Below are 19590 nucleotides of genomic sequence, written 5' to 3'. Positions count from 1 at the left end.
AACCAACACCAGGCATGGCCTCCAAAAGGGAATGATGCCCCATTATTGTCAGGTTCTTAACAATAGGGAGGAGAAATGGGTACATATCTGAAGGAGAGTTGAGGGTACAGAATTCCCTCGCAGAGACGATAGAGAGCTTTAAAGATTTTGACTTTTCAATTGAGATAGTGCCAATTCCTCATAATTTTGTTTGCTACTTTGGTTCTTTTTTTCCCAAAAGACTATTTTTTTTTTCTTTTTCTTTTATTATAGGCTTTGCACTTCTGGGAGGACACCCTTGTTTTCTTACCACACAAGACATTCATCTGGGTGTGAATGAAAGTCTCACAGACACAGCCCGGTTGGTAAATCTTCTCTTCAAAGCTTATTTCAGAAGTGGTGAATTTCAAAAAGAAAATATACTTCTCTTTAAATAAGGTTTTTTTCCCCCTGCTCAGCATCCTTTGTACTGTTCTCTGTTTCCTCCCTTCTCTCTTTGCCTGATGTTCCGAATGCTTCTCCCTTCATCCTCTGGTCACTTTCTGTGGTTTAAGATAATTTTCTTCTTAGCAATCTTTGCAATCTTTGAAGAGATTACTGATTATAAAATTTCAAACTTAGGGAAACTTAGAAAGTGTCAAGTGTAACTCATATTTTACAGTTGAAGAAATAGATGTCCAGAGAAACTGACATGGTCAATGACTCATAACTAGTTAGCATCAGAGCAAGTAATACTATTAATAGCTAACATTTATTGAGCATTTAATATGTGTTAGGCATTGTTCTAACTCATTTAATCCTATAACAGCCCAAATAGATTGGCATAAAGAGGTGAAACAACTTAATTAGGAACATACTAGCTACTATAATATAAAATCTCAAAATGTTGGTGGCTAACAAAGTGTGGATATTCCTGATTGGTAACACAAAAGAATTTTTCTACCCCATTTGAATTGCTAAAGAGATTTGAAATAACTCATCTTTAAGCCTTTTAGTGACATTATTTCAGATGGGACAACGTTAGTATTAAGAAGTGCTGTGTTCATCTTCTGGATGCATGGAACTAAAAGAATAAGTAAACATAAATGAGTTTTTCTTCCAACTATGCTGCCACTGACTGGGATTACATTTGCCTAATAATTCTGGTTCCACAAAAGTAAACTAAACTTTACTCAAAAGCAAATATTACAAGCAGGTTAAGGGATGAAGCCCAGGGCACATCCAGGAGAGAAGTTTTAGTGGGGATTCGCCACAGAGAACCAAGAGAACGATGGTGAGTAAGTCCCGTGTGAAGTAGTGGCTGGAAAAGAATAAAGCTAGAGGAGTAGCTGAGCATCCAATAAAGGGTTACAGAGTGCAGACTGGCTATGAGAAAGAGGTCAGGACCCAGAAATCAGTGGAGTGGGCAGGACCCCTTAAAAGCAATAGACAAATAACCAAGCATGGGTTGAAAGCTGAGAATGAGTATAAATGAGTTCTTTCTGTGCTCGCTCTCCACACAACAATTCCCACTGCAAGTCCTTAGTTAGAGGAGCTCTACGCAGATCCTGAGAAAAACAGTCTGCTCACAAGTTCCAACATAATTGGAACCTTTTAGTCTATATAATTAGTTCCACTGCTACATGGATATATGGATACATAAATGTGGATCCATAGAATTAATTCTGATCATTCCATCTTATCCAAGAGTCTGAATAAAAATAATAGCTCTTCCCTAGAAGGTGGATTTCTTGTACTATTATATCAAAATCTTTGTAAAAACCTTAAAAATTACATATTATTGGCCTAGTTTTATAGACAACAAAAGCATGACTCAGAAAAGTAATGGAGCTTAGCAACTAAGTCAGCATTTAGATCATGCTCTTTTCTTCTTTAAGGTGATGCTCTTTTGACTATTCCTACCACCTCTTATATATAGCCCATAAGAGTGGCAGTGAAATACATTATGGAAAGCGTTGGCTTGCATGTCATGAGGTCCCCAAGACCACCCTATGTTTGATGATTCACTAGGAGGATGCATGGCCTTAGCATACAGTCATAATATTCACAGCTGTGATTTTATTACAGTGAAATTATGCCAAGCACAATCAATGAAGGAAAAAGGCACATGTAGCAAAGTCCAAGGGAAACCAGGTGCAAGATTCCAAGAGTACTTTCCCAGTAGAGTCACTCAGGACACCTTTAATTCCCTTAGTAACAAGTTGTGACAATGCCTGTGAAATGTTGCCAACCAGGGAAGCTCTTTAGAGACTCAGTACTCAGGGTTTTTATTGGGGGCTGTTCACATAGCATCCTCTGTTTGACATGTACCCAAATCCAGACCCTCAGAAGGAAAGCTGGTGTTCACTTTAAACCATATTTTTTGTAAGAAAAAAAAAAATTAGGCACAATAAGCCACTGTTATCAGTCCTGGAAACCCTCTCCAAATCAAAGTTCCCAGATGCCATCCAAAGGCCAACATTATATGTAGGCCTTTCTTCAAAAAAAATTTTATTTTATTTTATTTATTTATTTGAGAGAAAGAGAGTAGGAGGGTGGGAATATCGAGAGGGTCTCAAGCAGGCTCTGCTCCACCCTGAGCACTAAGCCTGACATGGGGCTTGATCTCACAACCCTGAGATCATAACCTGAACCAAAATCAAGAATCATATGCTTAACCGACTGAGACACCCAGGTACCCCCATGCAGGCTTTTAAAAGGCTACCAGTCAGGCATGGCTTGAAAATTATAAGGCTTGAGATCTAGTCCAAGCTTTGCCACTTACCTATCACTGTGACTCATAAGTGAAAACTTCCCTGGATCTTAGTTTCCTTTTCTATAAAATGAGGGCTTTCTGATCCTTAAGGTGCAATTTATACTCTCCATTGCATGTGAACGGATTAGGTATCAAGTGGTGGTCCTTACACAGAGGTGTATCTCAATGCAGAACTCTAGGCCCCACACTCAGAAATTTTCATTCTGCAGTGAGAGCTCAGATCGTTTTCAGGAATCTATAACAAGCTCCTCAAATGATTCTGTTGCCTGGGTGGCTGGACCATACTTTGCGAAACCCTGAATTAGAAGGCTCTGTAGTAATCTTGGGGTATTGTGCTGTCAATCTATGCTAGAGTGTGAGTGAAGGGAATGGTAAAGAAGGGATAGGTAATAAAATATGTATATGGTTTCAAGATAACTGATTGTGAAGGGTACATTGATAGTGGAGAAAGAATGATTTCAGATTTGTTATTCTTAAAATATATGTGGGTACTTTAGCAGAAGCAGAAAATTGAAAGGAGTTTCTGCTTTGGAGAGTAGGTGCTAGATTAGGTATTAGACATATTGCATTAAAGGCTGAACCTCCGATGCAAATGTCCACAAGCCACTGGAGATAGACCTTGGATGAAGCTGAGAGCTGGATAAATAGAACCATAAACTCAGTGGTAGAAAATGAGCTCCAGAATTTCCTTGTGGGAGAATTGCAGAAGGCTGAACCTTGAGGACAGGTCCTGTTAGGGAAGGCAGAAGGAAATACTTAGGGTACAAGGAGAATAAGCATAGTGCACTAACAGAAGACGCTGAAATGAGCAATGGAGACGTCAGAGAGCGGGGCATAGTACCTTCTATGGAATCTGACTTTCTTCTATGTACCCCATTACTGCTTAATCTGCCAAAATATCTGACAAACAAGATATGGCTGAAATTCAGAAATTCAATAAATCTAAATTGAAGAAGGCAAGAGAAATCCACTGCCTTTCACAGAAGCAATTGAATTGGAGAAGCAAGGAAGTGAATCTTAATGACATCTACCCTGCCAATATGCAGCATACAATCCATAGCAATTGCCTTCTTGCTTTTTGTGGAAATCCAACTTTGTAAGATGCAAAGAGATTGGATGATGTTTAAATGACAGTGCTGGCCTTTTCAAATCAAGAAGATGGTGCACACCTGACACTGATTGATGGTGTTGCTTCTCGATCGGCCTGTCTGGCTACTTTGGGGGTCCGGTGAAATGAAAACAGTGACTGCCCATTGATGAAAGGAGAATGTAAGGGGGAATACAGTGAATATGGCAACAAGAAAAATAAAAGGCAAAACTGGGCTAGTCTCCTAAAAGCTGTTAAGTGCAATTTCTAAATTGTTAATTATTTAGTCAAATGATTTAATTATTTGTGTATTCAAAAATATTTATTGAATGCCTAGTTTTTCTTCCAGGAATTGTTTTAGCACAGAATAAAATGCTGATCAAATCAAACAAAATCCTTGTTGGAAATTATATTTCAGTGGGAGGAGGCTTTCACTAAACAAAGCATGAATAGAACAGCAGGTTGGGATATGTCCTATGATGCAGCAAAAGCAAGGTGATCTGTGGGTGGGGTGGGGCTGACTTGAGATAGTGTGGTCAGGAAAGGCCTCTCTCCAGGGAGATGACAGTTGAGAACGGACTGAAAAGGCAGAGGCAGGTATGCAAACCTGTGGGAAAAAGCACTACAGACAGGAAAAGCTGCTACAAAAGCTTAGGGCAAGAACAAGTTTAATGTATTCAGGAACAGAAGGACAGCAAGCAGTATTTTAAAATTTGCAAGTAAACATATTTTAGATATTCAAATAATTTAAGAAGTACCCTTACAAGTTCGTCCTGTTTCAGCCACCAAAGGAAAGATCAACCAGACCAAGAAGTACCCAAATACACATCCAAAATAAAATGTGTCGCTCTTTACTTTCTTGACTACAAGAATAAAACCTGTCCACTCTTCAAAATATCGTGGGTAAATTCTCCTTAGCTAAGTCTGAGTTCAGTATTGTGTAATCTGAGGGTGCTAATGGGGAATAGGGGCACACTGAGGTGGAACTGTTGGCTGATATTGTGGAAGAGCTCGTGTGTCAGGGTCCCCCAAATCACTCCCAGGTTCAAGAATTCATTAGGAGGACTCACTCATAAGACACAATATATGGTCATATTAATGGCTAAGACCCATTACAAGACAAAATAAAACAAAAACAAAAACCTGTAAAACAAAACCAGCAAAGGGAAAATGTACATGGGGCCAAGTCCAGGGTAGACCAGGCACAAGCTTCCAAGGGTCCTCTCCCTGTAGAGCCACACAGGACATGCTTAATTACCCCCAGCAATGAGTTGTGTCAACACATGCCAAATGTTGTCTATCAGGAAAGCTTGTTAGAGACACAGTGCTCAAGACTTTTGACAGCTGGTGACATGGACATCCTCAGCCTATTATAAACCCAAATTCTAGAATCCCAGAAGGAAGGGAAGTGTTCGGTGTAATCCATAGTGTTTATAGGATTTAGGCAGTGAGCCATCCTTACTATATCCAAGAATGGTGGAAACCCTCCAAAGTCCAAGGTCAGGATGCCAGCCAAGGGCCAACCCTGTAAGTGGGCATTTCAAAGACAGCCATCTTAGGACTGCTGTGTTAACTCATGTTTTGCACCACTGGGCTCTCATCTCTTATGGATTTTGCTAAACGTCCTTTACCTAGATACACTCTAACTGGTAAGGGAGTATATATTGTACCCATGGAAGGAAAGCCTCAAGATTCGAACTGTTTCCTCTGTTCAGTGTGGATCCCTATAGGGCCAAGCTCCCAATAGACAGAATTAATCATTGTTCACTTCCCTCTTTTGAAAAATCTCTCTTAGTAATTCTTTTCCATCCCCTAACATATCACAAGACACACAAAATACACATTCTTTCATTTAAACTTGCTTCAGACTTGAAGGTGTTTTCAGATTTTGTCAATTCTCTGGTACTCTACTGGGGTTAAGAGTTGGGCAGTCTATTTTTGCCTTCACTCTGACCTTATCCTTTTAGATATAACACCAGAAGTGACACCTTAGCATGACTGAGATCATGGATTCCTTGGAAGTTTAAAATTGGATGGAACTTCACCACGGCAGTAGGACATTATCTCTCCAGGTTCAAGGCTTTCTGTGTCTTCCATAATGACGGCTTGTTGGTGCCTAAACTCTGAATCCGCAGTTGAAAGGGGCATAATAGCTTTACCCTCATTTTCGCTTTCATACAGCACCTAGTGATGCAGCTTCAGGAACGATGTGTATGAAAGGCTCCATAGAAAACCAGTGTAACCTTGTTCTACTCTAACTACTTTCCCTATAGGTGTAATTTACTTATGGTGGAGATTACTAAAATGTGTTCCACCAATGTAAAACTAGTAGAAAAGAAAATCAGCAGAAACCACTGTAATTCATTTCTTAGGGCTGCCATACAAATGACCACAAACTTGGTGGCTTAAAACAATAGAGATTATTTATTTGCTCACAGTTCTGGAGGCTAGAAGTCCAAAATCAAGGTGTCAACAAAGACATGCTGTGTCTGAAGGCTCTGGGTAGAATCCTTCCTTGCCTTGCCTAGCTTCTGAAGGCTTTTGGCAATCCTTGGTGTTCCTTGGCTTGTAGCTACATCCCTCCAAATTCTGCCTCCATGTTCAACTGGGCGTCTTCTCTGTATGTCTGTGTATCCCCTCCCCTTCTTATGAGGACATTGGTTATTGGATGTAAGGCCCACCCTATTCCAGTGTGACCTCATCTTAACTCATGACTTCTATGAAGACCCTATTTCCAAACAAGGTCACATTTTGAGTTTCCAAGTGGATATGAATTTAGGGGACACCATTCAACCCACTACATAATCACACATCCACATGCCCCTGCAACAGCATGGAAAGGTTTCAAATCCTTCTCATTCTGACAGCTCAAATAATGGAGGTTACAGAGGGATTTGTGGATGGAACACAGTCCTCAAATAATGGAGTGAACCACTGCCATGTTGAAAGGAATGTTTTTAAAAAGCTGGAAAACTCTTATTGAAGGTATTTATATGAGTGATATTAAGACCGAAAAAGGCAATCTTTCTTAGATTTCTTACTAAAACGTTCTAAAATATTACACTGAATTAGGTACTAATAAATTGATGTATCTATAAATTGAAAATATGATATCTCCATGAATCTTTACAGAGGTCACCAAAAAGCTAGCAGTCATGGCCGTTGTATGTCCTTGGGTAAATGGTAACAAAATTCAGTCCTTCGCAACATGAACTATGACTCTTCATAGTATAGAGGCAGTTTGCCACAGTGGAAATTGCAGGGGCTTTGAAACAGGGTTGGGGTTTGGTTGAAGTCACAACTCATACCACACTGGACTAGTTGCTTCTAAGTCAGGTTCCTCAGCTGTAAAGTGGAGATACAAATACTTATCTCAATGAATTACATGAGGATGAATGAGATAATGCTTATAAAGGACAGGCACACAGAATAAATTCAAGTAATATTGATTGAACCAAGTTATGGCCTGATTCAATCTCAGGAAAGCTCTGATTTGAGACATCACCGTGGTCTCCTAGTCAGCTTACAGTGACCCAAGGCTGAAATTCCTATGACACATTTTGAGGAAGTCATTCTCAATGCCATTATGCCCTACCCATTTATCCCCGAGGTCCTCAAAACTAGGCACTAATACCTAAGTCAAAGTAATCTGGCCATTATAAAAGCTTTCATGAATAAATCTCATGTAGCAATTATTCAGCATCCCTGGATTTCTTCCAACACCAGCCCATTTGAGAGGAGCCCATCTGGCTTTGTTAAAGGTATTATTTTGTGTCCTCATTATTCTTATATTGATATAACTAAAAAAATCTGGCTGTCACTGATAACAAACTGGAATTTAGGGGGCACACAGTCTGATTCAAGGCAGGATAAGGACAAAAGGAAGAATGTGGGGGCAGGACCCCATGAGAATACAAGTTCTGTTTGCCTTTGGCTTTTGCAACACATTCACCACGTTCCATTAAGTTTAGGAACAACTCAACTTCTAACAGCATCAGGATTATTGTATGATTGTCCAGCTCACCAATATCCATGCTTGCTCGTAAGATCTGGCCCAAGACACTCCTAGTGTTTTTTTTCTGTTTTGTTGGTTGTTTTCTTTTCTTTTGTTTTGTTTTAGCGTCTGTTCATCCAACCACAAAGACTCTGCAGGGGCTTTCCTGAGGCCATGGGGAACTTTGCTTATGGTATTTTTTGTTTTGTTTTGTTCTGGTCTTCTGGGGTTTTAATTAATTCCTAAAAAAGTTTTGATCTTATACCAAAGGATAAAACATCAACGAATCATAAAAATTCAATGTTGGAAAGGTCTTTATGGGTTATTTAGATCATCCATCCTTTTCATGCCTCCTCCACACCATTTCTTCAGAATTGTCCTGAAGTTTGCATGAAATTATCCGCTATCAGGGCTTGCTACATACCGTGCAATCTTGTTTCATTTTTATGCGGTCTGATTGTTCTGATGAGAGTTTATACAAACTGCCTGAGAGTTCTCTTCTACATTAACTTGAAATTGGTCGTTATGACTCTTGTCAATGTTCTTCTGTTCTTTCATCTCTCTATAAACATGTATTTTAACATATGCAAAGGCTTCAATTCATTGCAGTTATTATTCTTATTGTTGCTCAAATTACCCATATTTGGCCAGTGTGATCTGTTCTCAAGCTGGCTACTGGGTCGTTTTGACCTAACTCTCTCAGGCTTTGATAATTCCCTTGTTTTTTGATATGGCAAAATGTTCCAGGCTCATCCCGTACATTTCATTACTTACCAAGGCCACGAATTAGCCATTGCTCTAAGAAGCCTTAATTTATTCTCAATTACTTTCAAAATCGTGTTTGGAAGAAATGTTCCTTTTTTGAATGGTATGAGGTATTTTTCTCCTGGTTATTACAGTAATCATCTTTTTCGTAGAAAATACTAAAAGAGTTATAAAAATATAGACAGAACCACCAATACTGCCATCATCCTAAAATAATCAATGTTAACATTTTATCTCCTGAACCATCTCTCCACTTAAAGTCCTATGCCTCTTTTCCTAGGAGAAGAAGTGATGGGGGTAAGTATAGGGGGGAGTAGACCACATTTTAAACATTCAAGTAGAATCAAGTTGAATAAATGTTTTAACTTATGGATTATTTTTTCTAAACCCTAATATTGGCCATCAAACATCCAGAGGAAACTGATGCATGTGAGAAACTTTAAATTTGGGTAATTTGGATTTTGTAAAAGCTGTTTTGTTACCATCAGTGACAGAGGCCCAAGATAGTCTACAAAGCTGCAGGAATCCACCAGATGGCAAACAGAATTCTATATATTCAATGGAAATGAAAACTGACAAAAATCAAGTCATTACAGAGCTAGAGAGAGTATTTTAACTTGTCAGCCTTTCATCTGTAGCACATATAACTCGGCTCTTACAATACTTAAAGCTGGGTAAAAATTGATGGAGAGGCATAGAAAGTTCAAATTACTGTTAATGGCTCTGTAAGTCCAGCTCTAGTTACAGCTTTGCCATTGTTTCCAGTGAAAAGGTTATTTTGTTTTGTTTTGTTCTTTAAAGATCTTTAGTAACCTGGAAGAAGAAAAATAAGAGTGGTAATTTCTTTATGATTTATGGCAACTTTAAAACATTAAGTAGAGGGCGCCTGGGTGGCTCAGTGGGTTAAGCCGCTGCCTTCGGCTCAGGTCATGATCTCAGGGTCCTGGGATTGAGTCCCGCATCGGGCTCTCTGCTCAGCAGGGAGCCTGCTTCCCTTCCTCTCTCTCTGCCTGCCTCTCTACCTACTTGTGATCTCTGCCTGTCAAATAAATGAATAAAATTTTAAAAAAAAAACAAAAACAAACATTAAGTAGAAAGCAGCATTATTGACAAAAAAATAGAACTAAGTAACTAAAGGTCTTTAATGTCTTTGTTTCCATAAGTGATTCCAGTGTGAAAACAACCTGGAAACTGTTCCTTTTCCACTTCTATCATTAATTCTACTTCATCTTCAGCTTCTGTGGTAGAAGGATCAAAGTGGCATTTTCTATCAAGCTTCGTCATACTCCCTTTTGCCCATAGATGTTTTAATCTCCAAGGGGCTTTCTGAGCCTAAACCAATAAACCCTATTTTTTGTACTTTGTTGACATCCCAAAATATTAATCTTATGAATTTATCAAGCACTTAGCATTCCTTTAAACATAAAATAGCTAACATTCCTTGGTGGTTCTCAAAGTGTGGTCCCCAAGCCAGCAGAATAAGCTGTACCTGGGAGTTTGTTGGAAATGCAAGTTCTTTGGGGACCCAACCCACACTTACTGAATCAGAAACCCAACTGACTGTATTTCAACAAGCCCACCTGGTGATTCTGATGTGTGTTCAAGTTTCAGAACAACTGCTTTAAACAGTCACATACTACTTAACCAATAAGTCAAATACATATTAACTGAACAAAACAAGTCTCCTCAACCATTTAAACACTGATTGCAAACTTAAATCAAATGCTCTTAAACATTTAACTTAATCACAAGCCTAGTGTTTTGGATTTCCTTGGATGCTCTAAACATTTTGAAAAAGGAAAAGATACACAAAAAATAGCCCATTGATTACAGAGCTGATTAATATTTTAACAACAGAACTGGGCACCATGCTATTAATATCATAGATGTTGCTCTACATTCTTATCCCTACTTTTATTCTTATCTTTTATAGCCCTGGAATTGAAACTTCTCTACATTGCTGGTTTGTCAGGAATCCTACAAAAGACTACTTTGATACCTTTTCAGAACTTACCTTTGTAATTCTACCAAACCGGAAAGGGGAAAAAAAGAAAGAGCATCTTGGGAGGCTAGTAATGCAGGTTAAGTGGATTGCTGAACACTCAGTTTTGGTTGGGTTGTGGGAACTGGTTGCTAATGTCAAGATGAACTAAACTCACATGGCTGGCCACTAGACTGAATATATTTTGAGCACATCACTTTCACTTTTTATCATAGATCTATATTGGTTTCCTATTGGTGCCTTAACAAATTACCATACACTGTGATTTCAAACAACACAAATTTATTATCTTACACTTCCGGAGGTCAGATGTCTAACATGAGTCCACAGTGTTGTGTTCCTTTTGGAGGCTCCAGGGGAGAATCCAAGTCCTCACCCTTTCTAGCCTTCCTCCCTCTTCAAGAAGCTAGCATCTTCTCTCTTTCCTGACCTTTTGCCTCTCTCTTATGAGGACCCTTGTAATTACATTGGGCCCTCCCCAGGATAATCTCTCTGTCTCAAGATCCTTAATTAATCCCATCTACAAAATTCCTTTTCTATCTGAGGTAACTTAATCACAGGTTCTGGGTACCGGGACATGGGCATGTTTGGGTGGGGGGCATTATTGTATGTACCATAGGACCCTGATTTTAGTTTTTTCATATAGATTCTGACTTTTTACAGAAATTAAAAGATAAGGTATCTTTTAAGTTTTATTTTCTTTGTTTTTCATCTCTGGCAGACCCACTGTAATGTCTTCATGATATATTAACCTGGCCTGGTTTGGATATTTTAAAATATATGCCTTTCTTAATGACATTGTTTTATAATTAGTCAGGTCATCAAGAAGTTTTATTCCCAGGGAGGCAGGAAGGTGAGGCTGAAAATTTAGATTCTTCTTCAGGACCATTATTTTGGAATAAATGGTCATGTCATCTTTCTAATTGGAAATTGTATATGGCAACTGGTGCTAGTTAACTGCTAGACTCCTTTTCTACGTCACTTTCTATAAAACCACAAATGCTGACGGCATCTGCCCATTTGTGTTATGGTTTCTACCAGTTCTAGGAATTTGGTTTCTAAGTTAATGTAATTCTTTGTGATTTATACACATTATAATGGTATGTATCTATGCTTTATAAATAGAAATATACTAATGAATCATTGAACACTACATCAAAAACTCATGATGTACTATACAGTGGCTAACTGAACATAATAAAAAAGAGAAATATACTTAACAATAACCCACAAAGATCTATCTGTATATGTAGATATATATAAATACTTTCTTACTTAGTAAATAAATTCAAATGTACATGGTAATAGCCATTCTTCACTGATGCTACAATTATGTTTTTGTACATTTTCTTTGCATTAACTCTTTCTTTATTAGCATGATGGACTTTTAGAGGCACAAATTATTTTATTTGATGATTTTTGGTACTATAAGTGACCACAACTTGACAAATGGGAGCTTCTTCAAGTTGATTTTTTTTTCCTTTTAGCACTGCCTCTGCCATTTTAAAATTGCTTTTGCTTCCTGGAAACCACAGGGTGTTATAGACCTGTAATGATTTAGTCCAGCCCAAGGACATGGAATCAACTATCCTGTAATAGTTTCTCTTTCCCCCTTCTTTTTAAAAAAAGATTTCATGTATTTATTTGACACAGAGAGAGATACAGTGAGAGAGGGAACAGAAGCAGGGGGAGTGGGAGAGGGCAAAGCAGGTTTCCTGCTGAGCGAGGAGCCTGATTCGGCGCTGGATCCCAGGACCCTGGGATCATGACCTGAGCTGAAGGCAGACACTTAAGGACTGAGCCACCCAGGTGCCACTCTTTTTCTTCTTCTTCTTTTTAATAGAACAATATTAAGACCAAATTCTGGGCACTAGGGATACTTATAAGTGCTGAAAGGGAAAAGATTATAGCTATTGCAGCTGCCATTGAACTGTTCCTGGTAGTGACTGAGCTGAAAGGAAAATAAATACATCTTCTTTTTTCAAGATTTTATCCATTTATTTGTTTAGAGAGAAAGAGAGCAAGTTGGGGGGAGGGGGAGAAAGAGAGAGAATCTCAAGCAGATTCTACACTATGTGGGAGCCTGAGGCAGGGCTTGATCTCACAACCCCGAGATCATGACCTGACCCAAAATAAAGAGTCAGCCACTCAACCAACTGAGCCACCCAGGCACCCCCAAAATGCCTCTTTTATAAGTGTATAAGATCTTGTTCTTTCCAGTATAGCATATCATGTTTTTAGCTCTTATTTTTCTTATACTATAGGATTCTGAGACTACTGAGACTTTCTGCTCTCCATTGTTCCATCCCACAGCAGAAGATCCCACTCTCTTCCCACCTCCTCTTTCTATTTTTGAGAACAACCATTCTCAGTCTTGTTGTCTTCATATTGGAATAACTTGGTAAGCTTTAAAAATATCGATGTGAATCTTCCACCATATCTCTGCTTTAACTTTCCAAAGGGCAGAATATGGCATCAGGATTTTTACAGCTCCATAGGTGATCTTAATGGGCAGCCAAGGTCAAGAACCTCTGTCCTAGGAGGTGTTGGGCAATCTCAGTAAAGCAGGCCAGGTACTCTCCCATAAGATTCTACCATATAGGTTCCTGAGACATCAACTTCACATTATAAACAGGTCAAGTAAATGCATGTTTGTCTTTTGGCTGCTTTGCTTCGAGAGCTCTTGGAATTGTTCAAGGGAGGGAACCACAATTGCTCTTTTCCAATCATCTTGAAATCTTCATGTCCATAAGGCATTGACTTCTCCAGCTGCTACCCTCATGTCTCCCTCTTTCAGCTTCATCATTCTTCATTCTTTCTAACCTTGCTCTAATTACTTCAAGGTTTGCAAGGCCTTGGTTTCCTCATCTATGAGGTTAAGATAACATTTATATATAACACACACTAAATCTAGCAAAACTCAACAATACATTGTAAAATTCTTGAAACCTTAAGAGGTTGGAAGGGCGCCTTGGTGGCTCAGTAGATTAAAGCCTCTGCCTTCAGCTCAGGTCACAATCCCTTTGGGCTCTCTGCTCAGCAGGGAGCCTGCTTCCCCCTCTATCTGCCTGCCTCTCTGTCTACTTGTGATCTCTGTCTGTCAAATAAATAAATAAGATCTTTAAAAAAACCTTAAGAGGCTGGAGACCTATGGTTCTAGAACACTAAAATTATTTGAGAAGCTACAATATAAATAAAATAAGGTCAACTGCAATGGTTAATCCAGATTGTTTTTTTTTATCCTATTTGTACACAGTTTAGGAAGTGATGCATATTTAAAGAAGTCCTTTCCAGTCAAACACTCCTCTACCTCTCTCTCTCAGGATTTTAGGTATCATAAAATTAACCAATTCTTCTGAAATAGGGAACTGATAAGTGATTACAGTTATAAACCTTAGTGGGATATCTACCTCCATCTAAGTGACTTCATCATGATAGAGTTAAAAGCCTGCATTCCATACCATGAAGCATCAGTATATCTGTACTGGGGAGGGAATTTTTATTAAGATCTTGAAGAAAGGAAGATTTAAAATTCTTTTAACATAAAGCTTATGCCTTAGGACAGTGGTTCTCAACATTTGTAAGGTTATCTGAGTTACCTGGGAAACCTGGTAATAGTACAAAGACCCAGATTTCTCCCTTATTTCAGGAGCTTGGGGCTCTGTAGTTTATTAGTTCTTTATTTAGTTCTGATACACACCAAAGTTTGGGAACCATTGCCATAGGTCATCGGATGGCTCAGGGCACCTGGTTATTCTAACAAGGGAGGCCTTAATGGAGTGGATTATTCATTTCTTAGGATTTGAGATGCCTTTTTCCTTCAATTGAACTAGAAAGCACTCTCTGCCAGAGATTATGGACAGAATCCTATTTTTGTGGGCTGCCATCTCTTGATAGTTTTCTCTTTTTTTTTGGCCAGGTTAGGGTTCTAAGAAATGAATGGATGGTACTTTTAAAAATTTAGTGGCCTTGGGGTGCCTGGGTGGCTCAGTGGGTTAAGCCGCTGCCTTTGGCTCAGGTCATGATCCCAGGTCCTGGGTTCGAGCCCCGCATCGGGCTTTCTGCTCAGCGGGGAGCCTGCTTCCTCCTCTCTCTCTGCCTGCCTCTCTGCTTACTTGTGATTTCTCTCTGTCAAATAAATAAATAAAATCTTTAAAAAAAAATTTAGTGGCCTCAATTCTGTCTCTATTAGGGATCTCAAACTTTAATATGCAAATTAATCACCTGGAAACCTTATTAAAATGCAGCTTCTGATTCAGTAAATTTGAGTGGGGCCTGTGATTCTGAAATTCATCCATCCTTCCTCTCTCCCTTCCTCTCTCTTTCCCTTTCTTTTTTCCTTTTCTCTTTCTTTCTTTCTTTCTCTCTCTGTCTCTCTCTTTCTTTCTTAAGTTGGTGTGTTTGGTTTTGATTTTAGCCATTTGAATGGGTGTAAATTGATACATCATTGTGGTTTTTATTTTTTGCACTTCCCTGATGATGAGTGATGCTGAGCATCTTTTCATGTGTCTGTTGGCCATCTGCATGTCTTTAGAAAAATGTCTATTCAGGTCCTTTGCCCATTTTTTAATTGGATTTTTTTGTTGTTGTTGTTGAGTTGCGATTTCTTTTGACATGGTAATAATATCTACTACTTACTGATCTCTTACTATGAATAAGACATCATACTATTCCCTTTAAATAGGTAATCTCATGTAATCCTCACAACTCAATAGGATAGATATTACTGTTGTTGTTTTAGAGATGAAGAAACTAAGTCACAGAGAAATTTTATAACATTTCCAAGGTCACACAGCTCATTAAGTTACAGAACCAGAACAAGCCCCAATGGGTACTTTATAATCATAATTATATTTACTCTAACTGCTACTATGAGTGGCTTTCCAAATTCTTTTGTCATTAAAAAAAGATTCTTTAGTAGGTGAACTTGGTCCTGGCTGGGTTTCCCGTTGATCTTATCATATGGTTTCACTTATTTGTGGAGCATAACAAATAGCATGGAGGACAAGGGGAGATGGAGAGGAGAAGGGAGTTGAGGGAAATTGGAAGGGGAGGTGAACCATGAGAGACTATGGACTCTGAAAAACGATCTGAGAATTTTGAAGGGGTGGGGGGTGGGAGGTTGGGGGCACCAGGTGGTGGGTATTGTAGAGGGCACGGATTGCATGGAGCACTGGGTGTGGTGCAAAAATAATGAATATTGTTATGCTGAAAAAATAAAAAAAATAAAAAAAATTTAAAAAAAAAGATTCTTTAAAACTGAAATGGTTAGAAGCCTCTATTGTAGAGGTTTCCCTTTAAATAATAAGAAAATGAGATTTTAAACCAAAGGCCATCTTTGCTAGTTTTGTAAGGCTGAAGCTTTAGCTGAGGAAACACCATCACTCTGATGCATGGAAAAAAATTAAAATATGGATCCCAGGCTTTCCTTCCAGATATTTACACGTGCAGAGTTGAGGAAATGTGTTTTAACAGTAAGAACATGGACTTTTTAAAAGATTTACTTATTTTTTTAAAAAATTATTTTTATTTTTATCAAGTTTAATTAGCCAACATATAGTACATCATTAGTTTTGGATATAGTGTTCAACGATTCATCAGTTGGGTATAACACCCAGTGTTCACATCACTAGCCCTCCTTAATACCCATCACCCGATTACTCCATTCCCCCACCTCCCTCCCTTCTGCAATACTGTTTGTTTCCCTGAGTTCAGAGTCTTTCATGGTTGTCTCCCTCTCTGATTTCTTCCCATTCAGTTTTGCCTCCCTAGGTACAACAAATGTTGGCGAGGATGTGGAGAAAGGGGAACACTCTTATACTCTTGGTAGATTGATTTACTTATTAGAGAGAGAGAAAGGGAGAGAAACAAATGGGGAAGAGGTCAGAGGGAGAAAATCTTCAAGCAGATTCCCTGTGGAGCAGAAAGCCTGACACAGGGCTCAATCTCATGACCCTGAGATCATGACCTGAGGGGAAAGCAAGAGTCACTCAACCAACTGAGCCACCTAGGGGCCCCAAGAACATGGAGTGTTTTTTTTTTTTTAAATTTCTTTTCAGTGTAACAGTATTCATTGTTTTTGCACAACACCCAGTGCTCCATGCAATACATGCCCTTCTTAATACCCACCACCTGGCTCCCCTAACCTCCCACCCACCGCCCCTTCAAAACCCTCAGGTTGTTTTTCAGAGTCCATAGTCTCTCATGGTTCACCTCCCCTTCCAATTTCCCTCAACTCCCTTCTCCTCTCCGTCTCTCCATGTCCTCCATGTTATTTGTTATGCTCCACAAATAAGTGAAACCGTATGATAACTGACTCTCTCTGCTTGATTTATTTCACTCAGCATAATCTCTTCTAGTCCCATCCATGTTGCTACAAAAGTTGGGTATTCATGCTTTCTGATGGAGGCATAATACTCCATAGTGAACATGGAGTTTTGACTTAAATTGACTTTGGTTTGAATATGAGCTCCTCCAACTTACTTAGCTGTGTGGTCTGGTGCAAGTTACTTAACCTCTTTGTGTCTTGGGTCCTTCAGCTATGAAATGAGAATAATAACATTCACCTTTCTCTATGCTATTCGAATTCATGGCCATGATTTGGTTTGCCTTGCCTTTTTGGTGGATTTTTGTGTTTATGATGTCGAACACTTTCTGTCTTTTTTCAGAGATGCTGATAGCTATGTAGGGTGCAGGTACAAGGGCTGAATGCCTTCTCAGGCTCAGCCCCTACAGAAGTTTACTGTGGTTTGTGTCATTCAAATTCATAAAGAAGCAGACTCCAAAATGAAATTAAACTTGCAAGAGATTGATGGGGGAAACAACTCTGAAGGATGAAGGAAGGAGGAAGCAGAAGTAGGCAGGGAAAGCCTTCAGACCACAGTGCAGGTCATACTGTATTGAAGGAAGAAGAGGGAGGAAAAAGTAGGGTAAAAAGAACCTGAGACTGCAGCAGAGGTCTGAGAAAGTCTTGGCCAGGACAATGGGGAACCTCAGAGCAAAGACTGCCCATTGGAGCAGTCCCATGTCAGGCAGAGTAACTCAGCTCTGTTGCCCCCACTCTGCTCAGCCATTGGCTGGGAATATAGTATGGGGGAAGTGTGGCCTTAGTGGAAACACTACAGTGTATCCCAAAAGTGCAGCAGCTGGGGGTTGTCGGCTAATGAGACTCCTCCCAGAAGGTTCTTTCTTGTGCGGCAACCGGTGTGTGCAACATTCATGGCTGCCACACACGTACTTTCAATTTTACATTGAAAATGTATATATGTCTGTGGGATGACATCAAAGAAAATGAGCCACATGCCAGACCATTAATGTCACTGTGTATACCTTGTTTTGATCTTGTCCTTTTAACTTTACCAACTGCCCCTTATCAATTATAATTCATTGTCATAACTTGCTAGGCCCACAATTGATTTCTTACCCCTGTAAAAAAACAGTAAAAGCAGTGGTCACTGGATGAGATCAGTGGAACAACATCTGGCTCCTATAATGACTACATGTTTAATATTAGCTTTTATTTTTTAGATTTTATTTATTTATTTGAGAGAGAAAGAGGAAGTATGAGAGAGAGAACATGAGCAGTGGGAGGGGCAGAGGGACAGGGACAAGCAGACTCCCCAGTGAGCAGGGAGCCTGAGGTGGGGCTGGATCTCAGGACCCTGGGATCATGACCTTAGCCAAAGGCAGATGCTTAACTGACTGAGCCCCCCAGGTGCCATAATATTAGCTTTAAAATCTGTCATGTTAAGTAGCTGTAACTTTGTAACAATTCTAATTTATTAGCATTTCTTATTCCTGTTTAAGATCATGTCTAAAGAAGGAATTATTAAGCATAACTTAGATTATCTTTTCTTGGTCTCCTGCAGTGTGTTGTCTAGCATGACAGATGCAGTGCTGGCTCGAGTGTACAAACAATCAGATCTAGATATTCTGGCTAAAGAAGCATCCATTCCAATCATCAATGGGCTGTCAGATTTGTACCATCCTATCCAGATCCTGGCTGATTACCTCACGCTCCAGGTTGGCTTATTTCTTTGCCTTACATAAAAGCAAAATAAATAAATTGTTCCCAACTAGCTTTGAGTGGAACCATTTAAATCATGGTATTGGTGTTTTGTTTTCAAATATCATTTTGGCAAAGAACTACAGCATATGTGTGAATGCTAGATCTCCAAAGGAGACAGGGCATTGTTAAAAACAGATCATCAGATCCTTCTATTCTCAACTCAATTCACAACCTCTTTTAGTCCCACCCCCCCATCCCCTCTTCTTTCAATCACTGTTTTCTGGGACATATTTAACACAATGGGTGAACAGAGAATGCTGGAGCATACAGAATGGAAATGTTTTATGTAATCCTACATACATCCGGCTCTGTGGCTTGGGAATGAAGACTGGTTGAGTATGCTTTGAATATTCAAAATGGTCCACTACCAAATCACTTTCTGAGAGGGAGGCCATTTTCTATCATTTTAATAAACTGATTGCTTGAGACTGGAGTTAAGAACATGTAGAATTTATAGAACCGAGGCAAAATTAGCCATGTCCCCTTAAATTAGAAACTTGAATAACTTTGAAAAGATTCATCTCATTTGGCTTGCCACAGCCAATCTACATGGTCTTGCCATCGGGAATCCTGACAATCATGGTTTCTGTGTGGATGGACTGTTCTGGAAGACAGGGAGAACTGATGGATCCATATTCCTCCTTATTTGAATGAGCCACACACATATGAATGTGAAGTTAAACTCAAAATGAAATGGAACTCTTTGGTGATGAGGATAGGATTGATGCAGAGAAGATGATACAGCAATGTTAGATACCAAGTGGCTGCTGGCAGGTGTGGCTTTACATATATGCCAGATAATTTAATGCTCCCCCCCTGGGGCTTCATCATTACTAGATTACAGATTCATTGAAGGACAATAAAAAAAATTTCCTATTCATCATATTGTCCCCTGCAGGGCCTGGTGCAATGCCTTCATATAGAAGATACTCAAAGCAGG

The 19590-nt window shown here is 39.3% G+C and overlaps 1 protein-coding gene and 1 pseudogene across 1 annotated transcript in view; both read left to right on the top strand.

The window, feature by feature from the left end:
* The window catches only part of OTC (ornithine transcarbamylase), a 61703-nt gene that overhangs the window by 23077 nt on the left and 19036 nt on the right, over positions 1-19590 (top strand). The window contains exons 4-5 of the mRNA XM_047716754.1: positions 253-340; positions 18451-18604. Coding sequence (XP_047572710.1) covers positions 253-340; positions 18451-18604 — 242 coding nt within the window. The remainder of the gene's footprint in view (positions 1-252; positions 341-18450; positions 18605-19590) is intronic.
* On the top strand, positions 3637-3755 carry LOC125092345 (thymosin beta-4-like; annotated as a pseudogene).

Source organism: Lutra lutra, chromosome X (genome assembly GCF_902655055.1).
Source record: "Lutra lutra chromosome X, mLutLut1.2, whole genome shotgun sequence".
NCBI lineage: Eukaryota > Metazoa > Chordata > Mammalia > Carnivora > Mustelidae > Lutra > Lutra lutra.
Note: the sequence above shows the minus strand (reverse complement) of the source record. Positions and strands in the feature narration are given on the sequence as shown.